This window comes from Topomyia yanbarensis, chromosome 2 (assembly GCF_030247195.1).
Source record: "Topomyia yanbarensis strain Yona2022 chromosome 2, ASM3024719v1, whole genome shotgun sequence".
NCBI classification, from domain to species: Eukaryota; Metazoa; Arthropoda; class Insecta; order Diptera; family Culicidae; genus Topomyia; species Topomyia yanbarensis.
Window position 1 is genome coordinate 276,545,929 of NC_080671.1, and position 26,317 is coordinate 276,572,245.

Consider the following 26,317-nt stretch of genomic DNA (forward strand, 5'->3'; position numbering starts at 1 on the left):
GCAGCGGTCGGGCCAACTTGTATTTGTATGGTTATCCATTTTTCCTCATTTCTGATTTCGATTTCATATTTATATGCTTTAGCGCGAAATCCTGCCACAAAAGCGAAGGGCCATCGTGAGACTTCAGAAGTGGAAGAAGATGTTTTTGGAGACATTATTTCAAGTACTCCTGCCTATTGGCCGTTCCAGTTGTCACGAACAAGGTGCTCTGCCTTTCATATGATCAACTTGCTTGTTAAATCATTTATTTTTGTCAAACTTAGACATGTTCTGCTTTCTAACCTCCTCAGGAATATGGAACTTACGACGTAGAGTAAATGAATGGGGCCCAGGAAGCTAATGGCAATCTGCCTTCACATAAGTCTCGTCTTCGCCTAAGAAACAATTTGGTTTCACGGACCAACGTTCGTTGTACTGTTTTAAAATAGTTCTTACCCCAGATTGGACCCTTCTTAGCTTCCTGCTGACAGTCCGATGAAAGCAATTCGATTATTTTAGGTTCTTGCGCAAAATTTGTTTAGGCTGCTGATGTTCTTCAGACTCTATTTTCGTAACGGTTGTATTAGTGAAACTTTACACAATGTAAACAATACACATTTATCTAAATGTCAAAAAATTCAATGGAAAATATCTATTGGGAACAAAGTTACAGCAATTTGAAAGTGATGCAATTAGATTCCATGCACCCTTCATTTAATTTTTTTGAGTTTTTCTTACTCTATTTATTTTTTGTAGTTTCGTTGTTAATCCCCTGACGCCTGCTCAAGAGACTTTATGTCAACTTCAAAATGTAACAGCAGCTAATAATCCGGCAAGTGTCCCACAACGATCGTCCAGCATGTATTATATGGTAAAATTGCAACTGCGGTCAGAAAATGCATGCCAGCGTCCATGGAATTTTGAACGCCTTCCTAACAAAATGATTCGTGGATTAGACAACGCGTTGATCTACACCAGCACAAAAGAAGCCTGCTTATCAGCATGCCTAAATGAGAAAAGATTTATCTGTCGTTCAGTAGAATATGATTACAATAACATGAAATGTGTTCTTAGCGATTCTGACAGAAGAACAACAGGTCAACTAGTGCAACTTGTTGATGCACAAGGCGTAGACTATTTTGAAAATCTTTGCTTAAAACCAGGACAGGCGTGTACATTCAACAGAGGATTTCATCTACCGCGAACAGGTGTATCAGAAGATAAGGTGTCACAATATGTTGGACTGCATTATTATACTGACAAGGAATTACAGGTCACTTCAGATTCAGCCTGTAAACTGGCTTGTGAAATAGAAACAGAATTTTTATGTCGTTCGTTTCTGTATACTGGTCAACCTCTCGGATCCCAGTACAATTGCCGCCTATATCATCTTGACCACAAATCCTTACCTGATGGACCATCGACATACTTAAATGGAGAACGTCCATTAATTGACATTGGAGAGCCCGCTGGAGTCTATTACGAAAACTTATGCGAGAGTAAGTACTTTGTTTGTCCATTAGATTTGAAATATAGAGCAATATTAGGCTAAATGACGATAATAAATTTATCCAGACTAAGTTCATTTTGTATGGAACATATTTTTAAAATATCTTCATAAAAACGAATACAGTCGTGCTTCGTTGGTTGGACCACAGCCTATGTCCAACTAACGAATTTAATTCGCTAGTTGGACTGACTGACAAATGTGAAAAACTCTCTAAAGAAGACATTAGTAGTGTAAAAGATTGTTAGATAGATTGTCAAAGTCAATTTGACATGAGATTTTGACGTTCAGATGCTTTTTAGTTGGACAATTATCCAACTAGCGCAGGTCCAACTAAAAAGTGGTCCAGTTAAAAAGTGTTCAGCCAGCGAATCACGACTGTATCCAGAAAATTAATAGCAATTTTCAAAGTCTGTTTTAATAAACTTGCAGGTCTAAATCTCGACAAACATATGATTACGGCCTAAAAACCTACTGTCAAAATTCTTTTTGAAAGGAAATTCCGGACAAACCGTTACTTGCCAAACACAGTTCACAGCGGTTAATGAAAGAGAAAACTCTTCTTTTTCGTTTGCTACTAACATCTGTTATTGGTGCACAGCTAAAATTGTTCCGTCTATCCAAATGTTTTTTGCACTTGAATCAGTTTAACATGCCTTACTACGAATTGAAGTGATTTAGTGCTGACTTTTTAGTGATTTACGATTCGCACGAAAGTGATGTTTTTGAAAATTATTCCATAGAAATTACCTTCAAACTAAAACATCTGTCCGTTGCATTAGCACTACTGTCCATATCTATTGAAGATGGACACTTGGAACAAAAGGTGTTTAAGGCTGAACTGCTACATTACATACTAAGACATATCTTAGTATTTATATTGGTATAGAATGTGAGAATATTTTTAACATTGTGTCATGAGTAAATTTAAAGTGCAATTCTTGGTTTTCAGATCGCGAACTGAAGAACCTGAGGCAGGACATCTTAGGAATGAACCAAAAGCACCCGGCACTCAATATTTTAAAATTGAGGATCGCGACGTTTACATGTTTTTTTTTTAAATTGAAATAAGTTCAATAAAAGATAGTTTGAATTTTATAAAACCCATATTTAAGCAATAACACACGTTTCTGATAGAGTTGCACTTCGTTTTGAATTGTTTGGCGAGTAGTGCGAATTTAACAGCAAATCACGTTACATCAACATGATGATTTATTACCGTGTGAGTAAAGGCTACACTGAGCGGAATAGCTACATACATGTTATATGATATTCATATAATTCAGCGCTATTGGAATTTCCAATGATTGCTATATTAGACTCTCAATGGAATATCAAACTTATATGGTTAATATGTTGAAAGTTAAGATGTTAAATTTTCGTTGTTAACTAACACGACTCAAACAAATGATTCTGTTACAAACGAATTTCGCGCCAAATCGTATTCAGAGTTGGCGGTACCCTTTAAGATTTTAGTGAAACTTTCTGTACATGAAGACTTTGTCACAAAAAGCCACTTTGCATACTTTGTTTATTTTTCAAAAATGATCTAGACTGTCTTTTGGGTCAAACTTTTTTTACCATTTTTTTCAAATGGTTATAGTCTAAAACTGACAAATCCTACAAAAAAATATCGTAGAAGTAATTTTTACGAAATTAGTCAAATATTTGAATAAAAATATTGAAAAACATCTTTATTTACTCCTACACTGAAAAAATTAAAGTCGCCTTACAAAAAAACATTTTTGATTTGGATGAAATTTTGTTCTAAGATAGGTAATTATGTTCCCTACCTACCGTCAAAAATTCAAGTTAGGCACTTTCAAGAAAAAAAGTTATTTAAAATAAAACTTTTCCTTGTCCAAACTGAATATTTTTCTTCAGTGTATTTTTATCGAAAACTAAACTAATGAAAGTCATAATCGATTTTCTTAATTTTTTTTTCAATCGATCGTGATATTTTTTATTTCCATTATAGAGGTTTTAACCTTAAGATCATTCGCCTCTTCGGGTTAGAAAAATTTCCTTATGAAAAATTTCTAACACTATGTACGGGATTGGGACTCGAACCCAGGTGCGCAGCGTACAAGGCAATCGATTTACCAACTACGCCCACCCCCCATGATCGTGATTAATTTTTCCCGTACTTTAACGATTCCTTTTTTATGCATAAATTTTTGTTTCATGGATAAGAATTTTTCAAAACAATTTTAAGAGCTTAAAACAACGATTTTTTACTTAAAACGTTCTCGAATGCAGGAAAAAAATTATTATTTATTCTACTAATTGCCGAGGTACGAGGAATACACATATACTAATGGAATTTTTTGAGTTTTTGGATTTTAGATGATCTATTTGTCTTCAATCGTGATCACTGCAAACCTCTTTATTAAGAAAGGGTTTCGGGGAAAAAGCCACAACTCCGCCAATTATCAATATATTTTTATAAACTTATACTTGTTTATTTAACTGAAAAATGTGGGTCCAAAATACTATAAGTTTGATGTATTGAAATCATTGCTTTATTCCTTTATGTAAATTAAAACTTCATTGACATTTTTATCACAAAAAGGTATGCAACCCCTTAATCAAGAATCCCATTGAAAAGAGTTTATCTCATTAAACAAATATTCCATTATTACTGCTTTATTTTCTTGTTTAGTGCTGAGCAAGGATTGGGGAAAGAAATAACCACCACAACATTTAATTATTTATTTATTTTTATATATAACATTTGTCTTAAAACTATCTTCATGCATGCTATTTTGTGCTATTTCTATACAATGAAAATATTTTTGGTTCATCTTTTAAATTAGAATACCTTTTCATCTCTACTTTGCCACCTGGAATAGGATCAAAACTGTGGAATTTCTGAGTACCAGATATTGTTTCAGCGTTATTATACAGTTCTTCGAGTTCTGCTGATATTTTGTTGTTGTTCTGTTCATTGGATATGTATCAGAAATATAATTTTGTGATATTTTTATGAGTTTGTTTAATTGCCCAGTTATATAACTCTCGGGGAGTTGTTATGGTATTTTCATAGTCGCGAGCAAGACTGGCTCTTTTTTCCATTTGCTTGAGAGTGCCACCAATAGCATCGCAGGGTCATTGTCCATGGGATGTTGCAAAAAGAATGTCTGCGCTTAATTCATACTGTAACCGGAATCTACACAAGCTTGCGAAGTTTTGCTTATTTTTATATTGTGCTGCTGCTCCATCAGACATAAAATAAATTTTAGAAAAGTTTGTCAATTATTTTATCACGCAGAAAAATAATTATCAATCTCAAATAATATGAGAGTTACAACAACAATTTTTTCAAGTTGTTCTGTGTTCAATTAAAAATGTATGTTGTTATAAATAAAACAATTATTGAAATAGCTTTTAATAATTTATTGGATCAAACATAGAAAAAAGTTGAATCAAAAAAATATTTTGTTGATCTCATCATAACAACAATCGAAATAAAATACAATTTTGTTGTTTTAATAGCTTCGTTTTGTTATTTGAAACGCTGCAAATATTTGAATTAATGAAAGTTAAAAATTGAATCAAAAAAACAATTTTGTCAATTCAAATTGTACCTTTGATTATTTTAAATGTTGAGGACTTTATTTTCAGCCGAAGTAAGAAAATGCGCCACGGCGGCATAATCGTATTTTATTCTTCTCTTGTATCTACTGGCTACACTTCGAATGACAAAGGTTGATACATCGCACAATGGGACCAAACGAAAAAAAAATACATTTAAATCAGTAACTTTGAAACACCTCATCGGAACATCATCAATTGTACCATTTTAGAAAGAACAAAATCTGAGAATTCAAATGGATTTATTCTTACATTGGGCAAAAAAGGGAAGTTTTGGTTTTGGGGTATTTAAACCCCAAAATTACCTATTTTTTAATATAAAACCTTATACCTCTGATCCACGCTGAAAATCGTACATGAATTGTACTGATTGTTATGTAGAAAAACCTCAGGAAGCTAATGAAAGTATTTCCATCTTGGGCAGAATACGTTGGGGATTTTGGATCTTTTAAATCAGAAATCTTATTGTATTAATCAATTCCTGAATCGTTATTTTTTACTAACGAAGTCGTATGTAAAAGATCACCTTAACTGAAAAAAATCTTAGAAATTAACTGAGGTGATTTTAAATATAAAACAGGAAATTAGGGTTTTGTGACACTTGAACCCCAAATTCACCTATTTTTTATAAAACAGTTTACATCTCTGATTCACGCTAGAAATCATACATGAACTGTACCGATTATTACGTAAACAAACATCAGAAAGCTAATAAAAGTATTTTCATCTTGGGCAGAATACGGGAAGTTGGGGTTTTGGGACATTTTTTCAACTATTCTTGGTATTATCTCGACTATTCTTCAATAAATGTACATGCAATGCAATATTTTTAATGTTGAAACACTCAGTAACTGATCCAGAAGTTGTTTCATTATTGGTAAAATACAAGAAGTTTGGGATTTGGGACCTTTCGATTCAGAAATTTTATTGTACTATTAAACACCCGAATCGCTATTATTTACTAACGAAGTCGTATGTAAAATATCACCTTAATTGAAAAAAAATCTCAGAAATTAACTGAGGTTGTTTGAGTTTAAATATAAAACAGGAAATCAGGGTTTTGTGACACTTGAACCCCAAAATCACCTTTTTTACATTTCTTATAAAAGAAATGTATAGAATTCGCTCAAACTTTCAAGATTTTATCCGAGGCCCGGAGGGCCGAGTCTTATATACCAATCGACTCAGCTCGACGATTTGGGACAATGTCTGTGTGTGTCTGTGTGTGTATGTAACGGACAAATTCTCATTCGTGTTTCTCAGCAATGGCTGAACCGATCTTATCAAAACCAATTTTAAATGAAAGAACTAAAAAACAGTATGAACGCTATTAATTTGTTGTTGATTCTGATGTTTAGTTTCCAAGATATGAATGTTTGAATGCGTAAAAATGGCGTTTTTTGCAGTTTTTTTCAATTATCTGCCGAAACTGACATGACAGAATTACAATTTATATGTTTTTAGACAGCTTTAACGAATACCTTTCGAACAAGCTATAGATTGTTGAAATCGAACTATTATCAAAAGAGATATTAAACATTAAATACGGACGAAAGATTTTTATCATTTCCCATTGCCAGAAATATGACCAAAAACATATAATCTATTATTAACGCCAAAACGGCTTATTTTAGGTCAATTGTATCTTCGGATAATTTAATGGAGGTAATATGCCCTTTCTTTTGGTATTGTGCTGTTGCTGATTAATCCCCCTATGAGTGAGATATTTTCACAAATTTTCTTGGAAGTGATTATATCGAAATGATGTCATCAGCAAATTTGTAGCTCTTACTTTTGCGAATAACTTTACTGAAGACTTCAAATATCTATTTTGAATACTTTAAAAGTTATGGGTTGTTGTTTGTTGCTTACTCTTTGTTGGCTATTTATTGTTCAATATAGTAATAATCCATTGAAATAAGCCAAACATTATTTCGATAAAACGAATTTTTTATTTCATTTTTCTATCTACAACCGCTAGAAATAATCACCGAACACTTCCAAGTTGTCTGGAAGGAACTTGATAACTTATCAGTGTAAAAATGTTCATTTGTGCGAACCTTCTGACTGCAATTTTTCTTATAACTTATAACCATCGGATCGATCTGAAACATATCGAAAAAAGAAAAGCGAAATAAATAACCCCAAGTAACGGCATAGCCAAGAGAAGGTTTTGGAGTTTAACACCATACAACCCCCCTCCCCCACCCAAAAAAAAATATTGGATTGAAGTTGAAAATTTATTGATGAAGACTGATTTAATTCAATAATACAATAACAATTATCTGATCCGTAGATTGATAACCTGTTGTTGTAAACATCATGAGGACTTTTGATAAATTGTCGGAATGGGGTCCTGATATGTAACTGATAACTGATTTATTGGTCTTGATTTCACAGTTGTCTAATAGCATCAATATCAAATTCCTGCCTGAAAACATTCCAATAGAAAATTCCAGAGTTCTGTAATCAATAATAATCCTCAGATTTCTTTTCAAATTGAGCTCGCTTTTGTAGAGATGTACTGTAATAAGGGTCTTTATTTAATAGAAAGCGAAGTTAAAATTGATTTAATGTCTATGAAACATAGAACTGCTCACCAAAACATTGCATAACTTTCAACATTTGCTAAAAATGTTCTTGCCTTTCTCATTCACTCTAAAATTCGTCAATCTAATCCCGACCCGGAGGGCCGAGTGTCATATGCCAATCGACTCAGTTCGTCGAGATCGGAAAATGTCTGTGTGTATGTATATGTCTGTATGCGTGTATGTGTATATGTGGAAAAAAAATTGACCTCTGTTTCTCAGAGATGGCTAGACCGATTTGCACAAAGTTAGTCTCAAATGAAAGGTACAACCTTCCCATCGGCTGCTATTAAATTTTCTATTGATTGGACTTCCGGTTCCGGAGTTACGAGTTGAAGAGTGCAATCACACAGCAAATTCCCATATAAACTGAAATGAAAATTTTTCAAAATCAAATTTGTATTTTGGATGCCAAATGACTTTAAAATGCATGAAACATTAAAATGCATGACAAAAATTGACTTTTTTGGACTTTGGATGATACCGGCCCGGAGAGAATATGCAGTGAGGGGTTGCTACTTAAAATTAAAACTAGTTTAAAATTTGTTAACAAGTTGAAAATTTTCGGCAGGACCCGGATCTCCCGGATCTTTCTCCATAATCCGCCGCTGGTTTCAAGCGATGTTTCAGTATCACATAGTATCTCAAGATCGTAGCTGTCGATCCGTTGTATGTATGTGCAAATCGTACTGAACATGTAATATTCATTTCCACCATTGTATTGAACATAACCAGCCATGGAATCGTAGTCTGGACAAATTAGACAAGCACAATTGCACCACTAGGTGGATTAAAACAGGTTTTTATTTTGGGAATGCGTCGAGTTGAGACGAAAACGTAATATGATTAATAACGAGGATAACACTTTCCGAATGTAGAGAGAAATTTATGAAAAATGACGATTTCCATTCGACTCTAGCAGGTCCTGATCGATTTTGATGGGCATTTGATTTTTGTAGTATGACCAATTATATGTATAGGTCAAATGTTCAAAAACACTAATTTAAGGTCAAGATAGCATCATTTTGAAACCGCCAATTTCGGAAGTTTAGTATCTTCAATGAGTTTTACAAACGTTAAACAGCGCATCATTTGATAAAATAATTTTGACGATATATCGTCCAAGAAGTATTTATGGTGAATTTTCTCGGGTTAATATTCATGACAAGTCTCAACAAATTCGCTAAAGACACGAACTCTGTTACTATTTTCTGAAAAATTAATTCTGCATAATTTTATAACTTCAAAAATTACGGTTTCGGAATTATGCCGTTTGGACAGTAAGATCGATTTTCACCAAACCCCCACCAAACCGAATTTCTGGCTACACCGCTGACTTCCAGTAAGTAAAAACAAAGTCGTTCTACACTCGTTCACAAGAAACGTCTTCGAATGCTGAATATCTATTATAATACATTAAAACCCCGATTTTATCAGCCAAATATGAACATCTGTTTGATGGGCTCTAGCAGACGAACAAGACTGAATTCGAGTAAATCCTTTCTTGAGCACGTTTTCCTTATCATGGAGATGGAAATATGTAAAGTAAAAAGTTCATCATAATCAGAAATAGTTATCAGACTACATCAAGGGACGAGAAGAATATTTTAACAGCTTCAGTTTATTATAAAGAAAAAAATTTCCCGATTTAGTCAATGTACCCATTTTGTCAACCTAAAATACACCATGAGACTGATAAAAATGGGTCTTCATTGCATGTATTATTCACTGTGTTTCACATTAATAGGTATATTTCACTTTTGGGGATTTTTTTATTGCATCGAACTACAACAATTTTTAGGTAATTTTCAAGGGGTTCTTCCAAAATTTGGCGAACCTATTCCAATTCGTATACCAATTAATCGGTATACTTAAGGGTTTATATGTTGCAGATAGAGAAAATACTGAAATTTTCAGCTTTTTTCCTACACAACATTATTAAACACTTTTTCCTAATAACTTTGTGAAAATTATAAACTATTTGAAATTTTTTAATAGTTTTATTTTTTATTTAACCGTGATTTTTTAATAAATAGTGACCATCGCTTCACAACGTAGTCTATTTCTCATGGCTTGCGGTGAGCACGATCTCTCGAATTGCTGAACTGAAAATTATGGAATAGAAATTAATTTTTAGTATTCTTTACAGATTTAACTAGCCGCGCAGATAGCTCTGAATTAGACCCGCTGGTGCCCTAAGACGATTTCGCTAGATTTTCAGAGCACTGTGCACCCAGTGTATTAACGCAAGTGACGGAAGGTTATCGAAAAGTTTCGCGAAAATGAAAATTTCAGTAATGATGATGATTTTCCCAAACGGTTCGTTTTCGAGAGGTTTTTATTTGTTCTTTGGCATTAGGATTAGCGATAATAATTCAAATCAAGGATACTACTGGGAAGTCACCTTTAGAAAAAGTCGATGTCGAAGTAAAATTTGGAACTATGCACGCATGCACTTCAGAGATAGCGTGATATCAGGAGCTGCGATTTCATTAAATTTTCTTAGTTCTCAGTCGCGTTGGAAATTTGAGTAAAGTATAAACTTCAAATCGATTAAAAAAAATCGATTTTTTTGGCTCAGTACAATATATAAATTTAGTTTTCCCACCACAATTTAGATATTTAGATATTTTATGGGCCATTTTTTCGCTTTCCCATTGATTTGGTTTGAGATTTCTAGCACTGATGTTGTCCTATGCTGATTTGAGCGATTCTTTGAGTCCTGCCACTATCCCATGTAATATGTGTTATCAAAAACATCGCGAAGCATCACGTTCTAAATGTTCTCAAACGATATAATATCCGAAGAGAGTGATAAGAGTTATAAGAAATGTCTCATCACACTGTTAGGTGGATTAAAAGCGTTTTTATAAAACAGTTTACATCTCTGATTCACGCTGGAAATCATACATGAATTGTATCGATTATTACGTAAACAAACCTCAGGAAGCTAATAAAAGTATTTTCATCTTGGGCAAAATACGGCAAGTTGGGGTTTTGGGACATTTTGTCGTTCGTGTTACAGTATTTCAACTATTCTTGGTATTATCTCGACTATTCTTCAATAAATGTACATGCAATGCAATATTTTTAATGTTGAAACACTCAGTAACTGATCCAGAAGTTGTTTCATTATTGGTAAAATACAGGAAGTTTGGGATTTGGGACGTTTCGATTCAGAAATCTTATTGTATCAATAAATACCTGAATCGCTATTATTTACTAACTAAGTCGTATGTAAAATATCACCTTAATTGAAAAAAATCTCAGAAATTAACTGAGGTTGTTTGAGTTTGAATATAAAACAGGAAATTAGGGTTTTGTGACCTTGAACCCCAAAATAACCTATTTTTGCCTTTCTCATATAAAGAAAGGGTATGCAATCACTGTAAAAATAAATCGTTTTTTTAACCGAGGCCCGGAGGGCCGAGTGTCATACACCATTCGATTCAATTTGGTCGAGATCGGCAAATGTCTGTGTGTGTATATGTGTGTGTCATTTAAACTCACACAATTTTCTCAGAGATGGCTGAACCGATTTTCACAAACTTAGTTTCATCTGTAAGGTATAACATAAGCTGCTATTGAATTTTTAGTTGATCCGACTTCCGGTTCCGGAGTTACGGGTTGAAGAGTGCGGTCACACAGCAAATTCCCATGATGTTCAAATGATGTAAAACATATTAAAATTGATGTAACATTACTCTAGATTGCGGGTCTGGATCACTAATGATCAATCAAAGCAGCTTTGACCACATTGGCCACCTATGACGGTTCAAGACGCCCCCGGGGAACCCGTTCCTAAGCTAATATCAGACCCATTCCCCAACGAATTCTCTACCGATTTTTACAAACTTGATTTTAAATGAAAGATACAGTAATACCATTGACTGCTGCTGAATTTCATTCGGTTCTGACTCTTGCTTCCGGAGTTACAGGGGTGTTAGTAAGGATACACAGGAATTTCCCATATAAATCGGTACAATCGTAATACCTCAGAGGTTAAAAACTATTGAAATGGTCACCAAATTACTTCTAATCGCAGATCTAGATCACTGATTGCCAATCAAACATTCTTTGAATATATTGTCCACTATCGACGATTCCGGAAGTCCGGAATTCCTGGCATATTCCACAATTAAATTCACATCGGTTCTTCGGTGATGACTGAACCGATTTTCTCAAACCAAATCTCAAATGGAAGGCAAAATATGCAGTTGAGTATTGCGACGCAGCACTTCCCCCCCCCCCCCCCCCCGCCATGCCATTACCCCTCCCTCCTTCATCACTCCCCTCCCCTTGGACCACCCTCACGCCCGCATTTCCTTCATCCACCCCGTATACCGAAATAAGATGAAGGATTTCTGACGCATCCTCCACTCCCACTCTACTAACCCGCCATTCCCTCCACTTTCAAACCCATTCCACCAACATTTCAAAATATAATCACATGAAGATAACATTGAACTCATGCTGATTAAGCTAATTAAATATTATTGTTTTGCCTTTCTCAAATAGAAAGGTTATGTAATTGCTCCAAAACCCGACTTACTAACCGAGGCCCGGAGGGCCGAGTCTCATATAACATTCGACTCAGTTCGCGCGGGATCGCAAAATATCTGTGTGTATATATGTGTGTATATGTGTGTATGTATGTGTGTATTTATGTATGTATGTATGTATGTATGTATGTATGTATGTATGTATGTATGTATGTATGTATGTATGTATGTATGTATGTATGTATGTATGTATGTATGTATGTATGTATGTATGTATGTATGTATGTATGTATGTATGTATGTATGTATGTATGTATGTATGTATGTATGTATGTATGTATGTATGTATGTATGTATGTATGTATGTATGTATGTATGTATGTATGTATGTATGTATGTATGTATGTATGTATGTATGTATGTATGTATGTATGTATGTATGTATGTATGTATGTATGTATGTATGTATGTATGTATGTGTGTGTATGTGCGGATTTGTTAAAATATCCACATCGGTTTCTCGGAGATGGCTGAACCGATTTTTACAAATTAAGATTCAAATGAAAGGTATAATATTCCCATAGGTTGCTATTGAATTTCATTTTCAACCGACATCTTGTTCCGGATTACGAGTTGAAGAGTATGGTTACAAAACAAAATTTGTTGATTTGTCAACATCGGTTTCTCGGAATTTTCTGAACCGATTTTGAAAAACTTGATTTTAAATGAAAGGCCCATCAGCTGCTGTTGAATTTTGTGTGGATCCGAGTTCTGGTTCCTGAATTATAGGGTGATACGCAGGGCAGGAAATATTCGAACCGAACCTATGTTCGAATACTTTCAAAGCGCGAAGCTTTGCGTTACTGGTTCGTATTCACAAGCTTCGCATCACAATGGCTTACCATCGTAATTGCGGACATTTGGGCGATACTTTTGCATGCTCTTCGGCGAGGACAAATGAAGCTTCTTGTTCATTTCATTGATGTTCGGAAAGATATGTAAAAGCTTTTGCGTAGTTTTCGACGAACACGAGCTAAGCTCTTGGTTCGTGTGATCGATATTTTTGAAACAGTTACACGGAGCTTCGAAGCGATGTTCGCGAACACAGAAAAAAGATTACCTCGAAGTATTTCAGAATCGCGAACACCGAAGGATTATATCAATTTAGCATTGCGAGGGCCATCGCTAACATGTTCGCCGGACGATATTAGTTTTCTTTATTCAAATACCTACCTACTAGTTATGCAAAAAAGTATATTCTAGACAGAGGCCTTGTATTAAGGGTGGAATAGGTGAAAAATAATTGTGACAATGTGTAGCTTATGGATGCTGGGGTTAACTGAAAAGTGACGTAACAAGTTTATTTAAGATACCCTACTGATATATTACCAGTAGGGATAAAATCAAGATTTCGTGACAGGGCGGGGATAAATTTTCAAATGAAATAAATTAGGGCTAGAAAATGAAGTTAAACACAATGTACACAACGTATTGAGTGGCTCGCTTATCTAAGTCATGTTCCTTTGTCAGTTTCTTGAGGATCCAGTTATGTCAGTTTCTTGAGGATAAAGATATCGATATCCATTCAAAGGAAAAAATCGATTATCAGTTAAATAAATAACGTCATGATGTGTATGATGAATCCTAGAAATAAATAGGGAATGTCAATAAACTCGACCATTCCCGATTCATATTTGGGAGTTCTGGTGGTTTGTAAATCTTGTTTTCGACTAACAGTAAAACCATTTTGATTCAGAAGTATGTTTTAGAAGGGCGCATGTTTTTTCGTGCACTTATTTAAAAAAAAAACGCTTTGAATCCATCTACCAGTGTGATGAGACATTTTTATAACTGTTTTCGAATATTATATCGGTTGAGAACTTTTGGAACATGATATTTCGAGAAATTTTGAAAGTGAAATTAAATCAGTTGTAAAGTTATAGAAAATAGCCTTTTAAAATGAACGGACAATCGAATTATTACTAATACTTTATGAATACATTATCTAAGTTCTTCATTCAATGCCATATGTATGCAAAAAGTTAAAAACTGGATTTCCCTTGAGAACTGGGCCAAAAAATCGAAAAAAATGTGTTGGCGATCCGAGAACTAGAACAGAAATTGTAACCCTTGGACCTCTGAAGTGCATGCGTACAAAATGCTATAGTCTAATGTTTGTTTTCATTCATTTCATTTAATAATTTTCAGTTGAGCAATTCTGTCGCAAACTGCATTGTGGAGCGAGGGTCATAACTTTCTAAATTTAAGTGTTCCTATTAACTTAGTACACTCTCTTTAACATAAACTACTCTAACGAATGAACGAATGGGAGTAGGTTCGATAAATTTTGAAAGAAGCCGTTAAATCAACCACTTAAGGGATTACACCACCGCAAAATTAAAAAAAATATCGAAATTGATCTTGATTGATTTTATTATTCCATATCAACATTTGATTAGGGCTAATAAGATTTGTGAACAAACTTTTGTTTTGCTGATTTCTCTTAATTTGTTATCAATTCAACACAGAAAACATTTGAAATCGATTCTACCAAGGGCAAAGATGTTGAGTCATGTGTATTTTTCATAAAATTCAACTCTGTAGCGGAAAAATGAGCGAAATAAGTTTGTTTACAAAAGTCTCATTAGCCCTTTTGAAGAATTACTATTGTATTGATCTTAAATATGGGTCTTCAAAATAATATATCAAAATATGGAACGCGACAAAAAGCGAATAATAATGGAAAGACAGTATTCGAAAAAGTTCGAGTTTAGAACGACTTTCATTCTACTTGGAGTTATTTATTTCGCTTCTCATTTTCCGAGATTTCCCTTACATAAAGCATTTCGGCTATAACTGATTCAAAAAAAAAAAAAATGCAGGGGGCCCTAAAGATTTCTTTCTTTTATTTTTTATTAGTAAAAGTCAAATAAGGGAAGATTACATCATGGAGAAGATAAACCAAATTTTGTCCTTTTCAGAATTGTTTTTGGATTTCCAACAAAAAAAAATCACTAGAACATTGTTTGTAAGTTCTTTGCGTTTCTCCATCAGTAATTAGTTAACAAATACAATACAAACAAGTTGGAATATCCTTCTCATTATTTATCACAAAACAGATGTACAGGAGTCAGGAAATAAATTTCATAAAAGTGGAACATGTAATAAGTTTGACACTTCATTTATTAAGTGAACAGATTCTGTCGAAAATGTTTGAAAATAAATATTTTGTCTCTTGTGATTAGGTAATCAACCAATAAACTTGTAAAACAATATTATAAAAATCATTTGGAAGCTTTCCTCTTGGTTTGGTACAGATGCCAAGAAATTATAATTCAATTAATGACAATAATAATGGATTCAAGTATGTAGGTATTTGTTAATAAATTCATTTGGTAAAATTAAAAATAACGTTTAACACGCAAATCATCGCATATTATTGAGTGAATATGACTAGCCGATTTAGGAATGTTGCGCAAGAACGTTAGAAACCGCAACAAGTTGAAAACAAAGGCCAACGGACTACGCCTAACTACCCCTCAGTGGATGCAAAAAACTGAAGTTCGCCGTCTAACTGAACTCGGACGTCAGCAGTGAGATTCCATCCGAAAATTGTTCTTTTTAGGAAGAATTTGTTTTAGATAGAGAGATTATTAAGAGAGGGGTAATGGTTTTAGCGTTAAAAAACACTATTTGCGATTTTTTTAGAAATTTGGGCGAAGCGAATTGATCAAAACTTTTGTACATTATAATGTATCATTTCATCCAAAAGAGTCATTTCACCAAAAAACATTTTTTCACGCTGAAACCCTTACCCCCTTAAACATACTTTATACATCTTCACCTAAACTCCTTGGCAGGGAAAATATACTCCGATTGAAGAAGAAAAGACGAGTTTGCAATCAAAGTAGCTAGTAAACATAATTGTATTCCGAAAAAAAGAATTTGAATTTCACTACCACTACGCTCATTCAAACTCGTGGCTCATAAATTGGTAAGGTATGCGACGCACCTAATCCCTAAATCCTAAATTATAATCTTAAAATAATCCATTTTATTTATACTCAAAATAAGATTTATAGTTTATGATTTTAAGACAGATAGTGACGTAGCGAACATGTTCGCGGTGGCTTCATGATGCTGAAGCTTGAAGCGATATAAAACTTCGATGTTCGCGATTCTCAAATAAACGAGGCATTCGCTTTATATGTGTTCACCGAATATCGCTTCGAAACTCTGTGGAAATGTTCCAAAAACGCAAAAACCACGAGCCAAGAGCTTACCTCGTGTTCGACGATGTGTGCTTCTAAGGTTAATGTGAACTTTTTCGAACATTGTAAAGAGCGAACCAGATGCGAAGCTCGCTTCGTCCGAGCAGAGATAAGTTTTACCCCTAAATGTTCGCAGCGATTGTGTCAAACTCATCGATTGCATGTGGTATGCTTGAGAAGGTGCTTCGTGAAGCTTCGAACAGCAATCAATTCATTTTTCGAAATTTTCCTGCCCTGGTGATACGTACGATCACGCAGCAAATTTCGATTCTAACGAATTCTGCGATGAATGTAAAAAGGTTAAATTTTTTTCCAAAATGTAAACACAACTGTTGCATTTGTAGATCTAGGTCCCCAACAGTCATTTAAAGTCTCTTTGGCCACACTGACGGATCCGGAAGCATCAAATTCAGAATTACGGTTATCTTGGTTTCCCGAAAATGGCTAGACCGAAAGGTGTTGCGTCCCCGAAAAAATGATATTAAATTCCATTTCCATTCGACTTCCGGCTCCGGAGTTACGGGTTGTGGAGTGCGATCACATAGAAAACTCCGATTCAAACCGATACCGCGATGAATGCACAAAGGTGCTCTTATATATACTTACCAAGTATAATAAGAATGAAAGACATTTCCATAATGTGATATTGTACGAACCAGCTATTAAATCATAGTTTGGAGAAATGAGAAAGGCACAATTGCACCTCTAGGTGGATTAAAACAGGTTTCTTCATTTAGCATTCTTTTTATTCATTTTGTTTATTTGACCTAGTTTTATCTATTGTATTCATTTCATTCTTTGTATGCATTCCGATTAGTTTATTATCTCATGCATCTTATTCGTATCATTCATTTAACTTAATTCATTCAATTTTTTCATGTTGCGCAATTTTGTAACATTTTTCGGTTGACACATTTTATTCATTTTAATAATCTGACTAATTTTGTTAACTCATTATTTTTATTCATTTGATCTAGAAAATTAATTAGACACAATTTAATTTATTCTATAACTTTTCAATATCGCTGATTTTTTTCATTTTAATCATTTTACTGCATAAAAGCAAACAAAATCTAAAAATGATAAAATGTATAGGAGGAAAACATTTTTATTAATTTTATTACTTTCTTCATTTTGTTTATTTTATTTATTCTTTTCATTATATTGATTTTATTAACCCTCTGTTTACCCTTTTCTTTATGAAAAACAAAGTTTTCAAACATCAATAACTTTTGGGTTAGGCATAGGGTTCGTCGCGGTTGCGGTAATTACAGCAACCGCGCGGTATTTACCGCACTCGCACCGCAAAATCTGCGGTGCGGTGAGACACTTTTTCCCGCAGATGCGATGCGGGAAAGAGCTTTTACCGCGCGGTTTTACCGCAACCACACCGCAAAAAAAATGATAAAGTGATAATTTTGATTATTCTAATTGATAATGAAAGAAAATCTAGCTGTGTCCGAAATATTTTGACGCTATTATTTTTACGACATATTTTGGACTAGTTATTTCATACTTCTAAGTAAAACTTCACAAACTAACCATTTCAAATACATAAAATGCAAGATCCAAATAGAGACAAAATTATTAGATCATTTAAAAACAATACATGTTTACTCTTAAATCCAATTTGAAAGTGAATCACTTCTCTCGATTTCTGTTGGAAATCGTGGAATTATGAATCGTTTTCGATATCACGTGATCAAGCGTGATCACCCTAGTGAGAAAACCAAATTTACCAAATTTTCCTCCTTAGGGTGAAATATAGCATAGTGCTTTCGCATAGGCCTGCTAAGCCAAGACAAGTCTCGGCTTCACTGTGTCTCATCGGCATAAACAGAACTTCTGCTCGGACGGGACATCACGTTTGATCAGTCGTTCGATTGAAACACAAAGTGTGTTTTAGTTTTAATGGATTTGCGTCAAGCCGACGCTAATATATTCCGACAAAAAGTTAGTGTCGGTTTCTTATGAGGCGAAGCCAAAACGCAACCAACAAATTTTCACCCTAGTGAGAAATTTTGGTGTTTACCAAATTTTCCTCCTTAGAGTGAAATATAGCATAATGCTATATAACTTTTTTTTCGCGTACTTCCATTCAAATTTACTATGATTTTCTACCAAATTAGGTCCTAATATTTTTCAGTCAAGACTATTTTGTAGCTTTTTTGAAGTTTTTGTTTCCAAATACCACATAGTTTGACTCCCGTTCACTTCAATTGAAGTTTTTGCCATTGGCTCTTTGGTAAAATATTAGAGGAAAATATATTAAATGCTAGAACTTTCGAACCAGCATTTAGAAACTTACACTTCATTCATTTTTAAAGGGAGCAATCTTAGTTTTTAAGTGATAATACATCTGTTTCTTGAAGAATGCGGAAGTTAGAGTTTTGGGATATTTTGTCCGTAAAACCCCCTATTTTTAAAAATCATTTCTGCTGTATGCTACAAATCATACATTTTTTGCAGTTTTTCTAATGTTCAATAATTCTGTGCCGGTTGAGACCGGACTCCTGATTAGATGTAATGTAAAGGCATATTTTTTGTCAAATATGGCGTCGTTCTTATTAGTGAAATACAATATGTTTTTATTTCACTGTATTGGAATATATGCGCTACTATATAGAAGTACTGGTATTTCGACTTTAAATTTTTTTTTTTGTGAAATTTAAGAATGAACTACGTAAATGCGAAAATCATCCATTTCATTTTCATACACCCAAAACAATTTCCCAATGCAAAAAAGGCATCACATCCTTTCGTGCATATTCCGAATTAGAATCAATCATCTTCTTCGCATTGTAGACCAAGCATAGTTACTGCATTAAACCAACAGCTTGATTCATGATGAAATAAATTGATTGAGAATACACGCTACCATATTATCTGCCCGCATGTAAAAGTATTAGTTATTTTGATATACGCGTTATTTTCCCATAGCGAATGGCTTTTGCCGTAAAATCATCGCTCTCTCATTCTATGCTTCAGAGAAGAGTGGAAGAAAATGATTTTTGTAACAAAATTAACGAAATTTGTCTAAATACAAACGAGAAGCACTTTAGTTTCGATCAAATTAGAGAAAGTGTGCATTGTTTTCTATTGTATACTGCTATTGCTTTTTGTTGATGACATTTCAAGCGATTTTGACGTTTTCAAACTGACCCCCATTGATCGATTGAAAAACGATGTTACCTATTGAGTTCTACAAGATGATGACACGAATGAACTTATGATGAATGAAGTTCATGTTTGACAATTCTCGGTGGTTTGTTTACTTTGACAATTGCGTGAGTGCGAGTGAAACGGGTGCTCATCTGTTACATTCGAACTCACGTAACTCCCATGTAAACAAACCACCGAGAATTGTCAAACAAGTTCATCCGGCTCATTTTGTGGGGTTATGTCGGTTGGTGTAAAACCTAATTGTCAAACTCTGTATGTGGAGATAGGGATGCCAGTTACCTGTGTGCGCTGGATTCGCATGTTCGGGAAATAATACAAACTGAAATGAGTAACTGCCACTGCTGCTCAAAAGTGCAAAACCATGTCATCACTGCCCTTATAGTTTATGATACTTTAAACTTAAATACTTTTACTGCGGAATACCGATATGATATCACTTGAAAGTACTGTTGATATGAGGAATGCCAGAAATGATTGGCCTTCCTATCAGACAAATGTTGAAATTCGTTAACCCAATGTTCCCATATAGGTAATTTTCTCCTGCGTATAGTGCGCTTAAATAATGATTATTAACATTTATGAACCTATCTAGTGGCTAGAACTCGCATATCACTGGTACATTTAGGGTTGAGAGAACGCCGAAAGCTTAACATAAAATCAACACATAATCATCACCCACACCCCATCAATTTGATGATGCTATAAGCTGTTCTCTCCAATATTCAGCATGTGATCAGTACAAAGGCGAACTGGAAACAGGTCCTTGAGCGTGTATTAGTATTTTCAGAGCGCACATGTATCCGAGTGGAGATGTCCGATATCGTTAAATTCACTAATACATTCCCAACTGTGGGTTTGTGTAAGTTTCTGTGGTGTAATCGTCATTTAATGCATTTTTGTCCCGTCCCCAATATCGCTTTCTATGCATTATACCAGTTACAATGCAAAATTCTCATTAGAATCATGCTTATTCGCATGTAATTCATACGGTTCGCGTTTTGGGTGTATGTCAAAAACATTCAAAATATGAAAATTTAAAGAAAAAAATATGCAACTTCATTTCTTATTACATTTTTATTCCACATTTTTCAATTAACTGAAGGGTTGCTAAAATAAAAGTTTTCCTATTACTGCAGTAGAACGTTTTGAATGTATAATGTTTGCCTTAAAATGCATGGAATTTTATTAATAGAAAATGCAAAAGTTGATTTTTTTCATAAACATTACATTCTGAGGCGTCTCTTAAAGTTAAATTTCGTGTGAATAAGAATAACATTTTATTATATATGGTTACAAAAATGTACAATTTTTCAACACCATTTTTAAAAATATAAAAATTTTACCGCACGGTGCGGTGCGGTAAATAATGTGCGGTTGCGGTAAGCGGTGCGGTTTTATAATTTTTTTGCGGTTGCGGTTGCGGTGCGGACAATCCATTTACCGCCCACATCCGCACCGCAACGAACCCTAGTTAGGCAGCATTTCCTCACAACAAAGTAAAAGTAAAACTGATAATAGCACCATTCATTTGAGCACTAATAGTTACAAGAAATATCCGTATAACTGAAGTTATTGCGATTATCCAAATTGAATTTCACTGGATCACTGTTACCAGAGATATTTTCAGTTATTGGTGAAAAATTAAATTTTATATATCTTCGTTGTCTTCAAATATTTTTGATAACTGATATATCTTATCAATTTGGATTGGTTTCGGCTATCTTTTCTACCCAATCGAACTATTGAAAACTTTGCAGGAGATGTGTATTAAGGATTCTAACACTGCTAGAGAAGCATCTATCTTGATCAAAACAGGTTTTTCGTGATTCTTTACTCTAACACTTTTAAGAAAAATGGTTTGTGCTAGAAAAATATTAGGTATTACAGAGTTAATTTTATCCATATCTCGACAAACATATGAATACGGCTTAAAAGCCAACTGTCAAAATTCTCTTTGAAAGAAAATTTCAGATAAACTGTTACCCGCCAATCACAGATGTTTATAGTAAACAAAAGAAAAAACGACAAGGGGCAGCCCTATGGGGTTTCACGAGTTGTAGATGTAGGACTAAACTACTTAATGTAAAATATTTATTTTCTTAGTACATTTATAGCGGTAAGCTTGAATCTAGTTGGTACCGCCACACGGTACTATCTTTGATTTTAGGCCTGAGTTTAGTCCGGCCTAAGACGTTAGTACCTGTCATTGCAGAAATGGCTGCATCCTGAAGCCAAATGAAAACAGTGTAAAAGGCCGCCATGTTCCTCTTGCATACATCTCAATAATTTGAATCAACTTTTCGAACTTTATGTGCAATATTATGGCCCATGTTGCACACAAACCATATGAGGGCAAGTAAGCAAGTTTTATCCCGTACGAAAAACAGGTGTAATCGAATTTTAAATGCATTTTTTTCAATATTCTTTATCGTCCTATATCTAGAAGGTGCTACACGCTCATTTCAAAACGCCACATCGAAGAGTTATATTGCAGGTTAGCAGAAGTCGAATCAAACTGACGGACGAAATTTTATAATTGGATTCAGAGATGAAAATTGTTTTCGTTCGTTAGTTTACCTATGGCTATCAAAATGAGTGAAGTTTAATTTGCTCACAATTTTTTAGTTATTTTTACATGGGGAAAAGAATATATAATCACAATTTGTTCCCTTTTCTAGTTGTATCTTCTCACAAAGAACACCATAAGCAAGTGGAAGTTTATTTATATTTTTACTGCTTTTGAAAGAGTTCAAAACTAAGATTGAATAAAAAATTGTAAATGAAGCCATGCCATATAGCCTAAGTAACACTTTTAAATATGACGGCAAACAAACTGTTACAAATATTCTCATTTTGATCGTTATTTAAATGTTATCGGAGCTTGCTTGTATTGTTTCGTAATTTATAATTTTCTAGCATATCTTGTACTATTTGCATTTCCGCTGTAGTGCAAATTTTAGTTTAATTCTTTATGATAGAACAGATACGCACAGGGTATGAAAGAGCTGTGAAAGCTGAGACTAGACAGATGACTTGGCAAAATGACGCAAAAAGTTGAATACGGAAAAATCGCTTGAATCGTGTCGGAACTTAAGGGGGTGCAAAGATTCTTTGTCTTTTCAGTCATGCGCCACATCGAAATCTTGTTTTGCGGTATATACCATAACTCAAAATCTACTGGACAAACGTTGAGACATTTGCACACTTGTTTTCACAGCATTTCACAAGTAATTAAGGGAGCTTTTATTTTTTGGTCGATTTTCGATTTTTTCGTAGTACTTTGAAACCAAAATCCGATTATTGCTAAAACAACGATTAACATGTTATTGTAAAATAATAATATTTAGCAGTTTGCAAAAAGCTCTTGTAGTTGCCTGGGCTATGATGTGAAGAAGAAGAAGAATTGTGCATAATTCAGAACGATTGGTCCAAGAAATTTTGTCTGCATCCAGTACCAGGTTCAATTTGTAAATTTATAATTATCAATTCATTATCAGACAGATGGCAGACTATAGGAAGTAACTAATTATAATTTTTATTAATTAAAATTACTGGACTTTTGGTATTTCAGGCATAATTGGATAATCGTGCTGATAATTTGAATTACTTCATTTTCAGCAAAGTAGGTCTGCCAAATTCTATATGCATGGTTAGTAGACTAGTTGGGTAGGATGGTATAATAAGCCCCACCAGCCTAAAATTTCAGATTTCTATTCCATGGACGACATAATTATCTGAAGCAAATAAATAATTTTTATGGCATTTTTCATGTGTTGCAGAACAGCAACTGATACAAACTTTTCAAAAGATGTAAGCTTCCACTCTTTTTCTATAAGCATTTGATTTAATTTGGAACAGTCAGATTTGGCTGAACTGACAAACTACTAAGTGTAATGTTAGAGAAGCTCTTCAAGCCCTTGGAGAGGCTAGCGCCTAACAATACAACTCTATAACGTTCTCGATAGTATACACCATTATTAGCAAAATAACGTTTTAGTCAATTATGGATCTTAAATAATAAATTGTTTAAGCGATTACTCCACTGTAGAATTTTAAAACCATTGATTTTTTATTTATTAGTCTAAAATGTGCTTTAGGATGTAAAAAATGATATCCCAAAACATGGAGAACGAAAACAATTCAAAAATATAATTTTCAATTTTGCCGCAACGCCTCTTATGTATAACCCATGTGTACTGCAAACTTTAACAGCGTTTTTCTCGAAACCACTGGCCGGAAATGTAACTCGAGCAAATGATTTTTGGTCGCTTTGAAATTTTCACAGTATATTCAAAATTGATTTTTCTCGTCAGGTACGCAGGATTAAATTGTTTATTGCTTACCTTTTTTATTGAATAACGATTTTGTATAGATTTTCATGACATTCTCTATGTTTTTTCACTCAAAACTGCGCCATTTCGCTTAAAACCAAAATATCGAAAAAATCCTACGTACATCGCTATTGACATAAGCAATCAGAAAAACTTTAGTTTTTGGCGCCAGGTCAAAAATCACGGGAGATAGATTTTCGACCGTGGACCCCTTCCAAAAAAACGCGCATGACGTGAAAATGCTGCAGAGCCGCCATCTTGTGATGAAATTGCTCGAAGAAATTATTTTATTTGATACAATACTTATGTTATAAATCCCATTCAACAAGATGTCGATTCACCATTTTATTGAGCAATAAAAAAATTCTCGAAATAATCAGACTATTAAATAGCATAAACAGTGAATTTTAAATTAACTTTATTGTACAGTTTTTTAACATAGCCGTGTATTGCTAATCAGAACGCAGCATCATGTTACCGGAAGAAGACAAAAATATGCAAAAAATTGTCATGCTTCTCTTGCATACATTTCGTTATTTTCAATCCTCTCTTCGACTTTCTTCTGGATAAATATGGCTTTCTTTGCTCGCAATAAAGATGACAATAAATAAGCCAGTTTATCAGGTAGGAAAGACAAGCACTGTCGAACTACACTAATAAAATAAAATACCAATTAATGCGTAGAAAACTACGCATTTTCAATAAAAGTGGAATAACCCATTTAGTGGGTAAAGAGTTCGTATCCATAAATGAATACAGCTTTTGTACGTCAACCTGGGTATGTTTTACCCTTTATTTTTCGCAGACCTGTTACAACAAATCGCGTGAAAAATATCCATTCATGAAAATCGCGCCAGAATGAAAAATTCTTTCAATAGAATTATTTCTGAATTAAAAAAAAAACATAAAATAACATTCATTTCACATTATTGTCTCCTTAACTACTTAACAAAATAAAACCGCCAACTGGATATATTTTTAATGGCTGGATCCTTTGGCTGCTCTAAAAATGCCAAACGCATATTTGCAACATCCTCAGTAGTTTAAACATGCAGGCCGGTAATTTGCAGCTTCCGCTACGAACCTTAGTTTGCAGGTTAACTCGCTTAAAATAATTCTTAATGACTTTTAACTCATTATTAAGATCAGTATATCCATTGACATTATCTCATCGAGTAGTTGTGAAATGAATAAAAAGCACCAATGGTTATAAGCAATAAAATACCCATTTTTTGACAGCTCATAAAATGTGTAAAGTTTTTTTACCGTGTTTATCTACCCGCATTTTTTTTATTTCCTCGTTCTTTCCTTCTCTCTACACGCTTGATTCCAATTGCACATCAAAGGGTTACAGTAGAGCACGTTTAGATAAATTGAGATCTATTCAATCAATTCAGATTAAAGTTGTTTTTGTGAATTAGAAACAGAACTACAATAAGAATTGTTTTGATTCTTTTCTTTTTGCTTATCTAGCGGGAATAAGCGGGACCATTTAATTCGTTAATATAAATCGATAACATATTTTCACGAATGATTGCCCATATATCTATTGTATCACTCATCAAAGAAAGTAAATAACGAAAGAAAATTATTGTTTTTAGGGGATAGATCCAAACAAATGACAATTGGATATAGATCGTAAAATGCAATATTTTATGAATTTACTTACACTGGTCGTTAGCAAATTGAATCAGAATGTTAACAGCTTAGAAATTAACTCCACAAATACCCTAAGCTAAGAGTAAATAATAGATTTTAAATATGTGCAATGTTCCAATAAGAATAAAATCACATAAAACTTCTGAATACAAAATGTTTTGAAATTTACTGTGAACACAACGGTGATCAATATATTTATTTCGATTTTTGGCATAAATCGTTCCAATTTGCATTGATGCATTATAGAAATATATCTATATTCTGTCTGCCACAGTGCAAAAAAAAACGCTCAAGAATATAAATGATCATTCTGTCAAAGTTTAATTTTCTGTTTGATCTTTGTTTTCTTTTTATTTAAACCTCGCTGAAAAACGTGTATAATTTTAATTCGCAGACCTTCATTGATAATTGATCTTTATTCCAAACTTGTGAAAATTCACTTGAAACGAAAATAAATGTTCTCCCCCACGTCGATAGGTATCATGTTCAATTAGAATGACACTCACAGTTCATTTTAAATTCAAATTGAAATATTTTAACCAATTATTTAATCAAAGTATGAAATCCCGACAAACATATAATTCCAGCTTAAAAGCCAACTGTCAAAATTCTCTTTGAAAGGGAATTCCGGACAAACCGTTACTCACCAATCACAGATGTAAACAAAAGAGAGAAAAAATTCTCTTCCATTAACTGCTATGAA

At 33.8% G+C, this 26,317-nt stretch overlaps 1 protein-coding gene across 4 annotated transcripts in view; it reads left to right on the top strand.

Moving 5' to 3' along the window:
• Window positions 1-26,317, top strand: part of LOC131683179 (uncharacterized) — a 933,050-nt gene that overhangs the window by 224,251 nt on the left and 682,482 nt on the right. For all 4 annotated transcript variants that reach the window (XM_058965020.1, XM_058965019.1, XM_058965021.1 and 1 more), the window contains one exon: window positions 736-1,478. In XM_058965020.1, coding sequence (XP_058821003.1) covers window positions 736-1,478 — 743 coding nt within the window. The remainder of the gene's footprint in view (window positions 1-735; window positions 1,479-26,317) is intronic.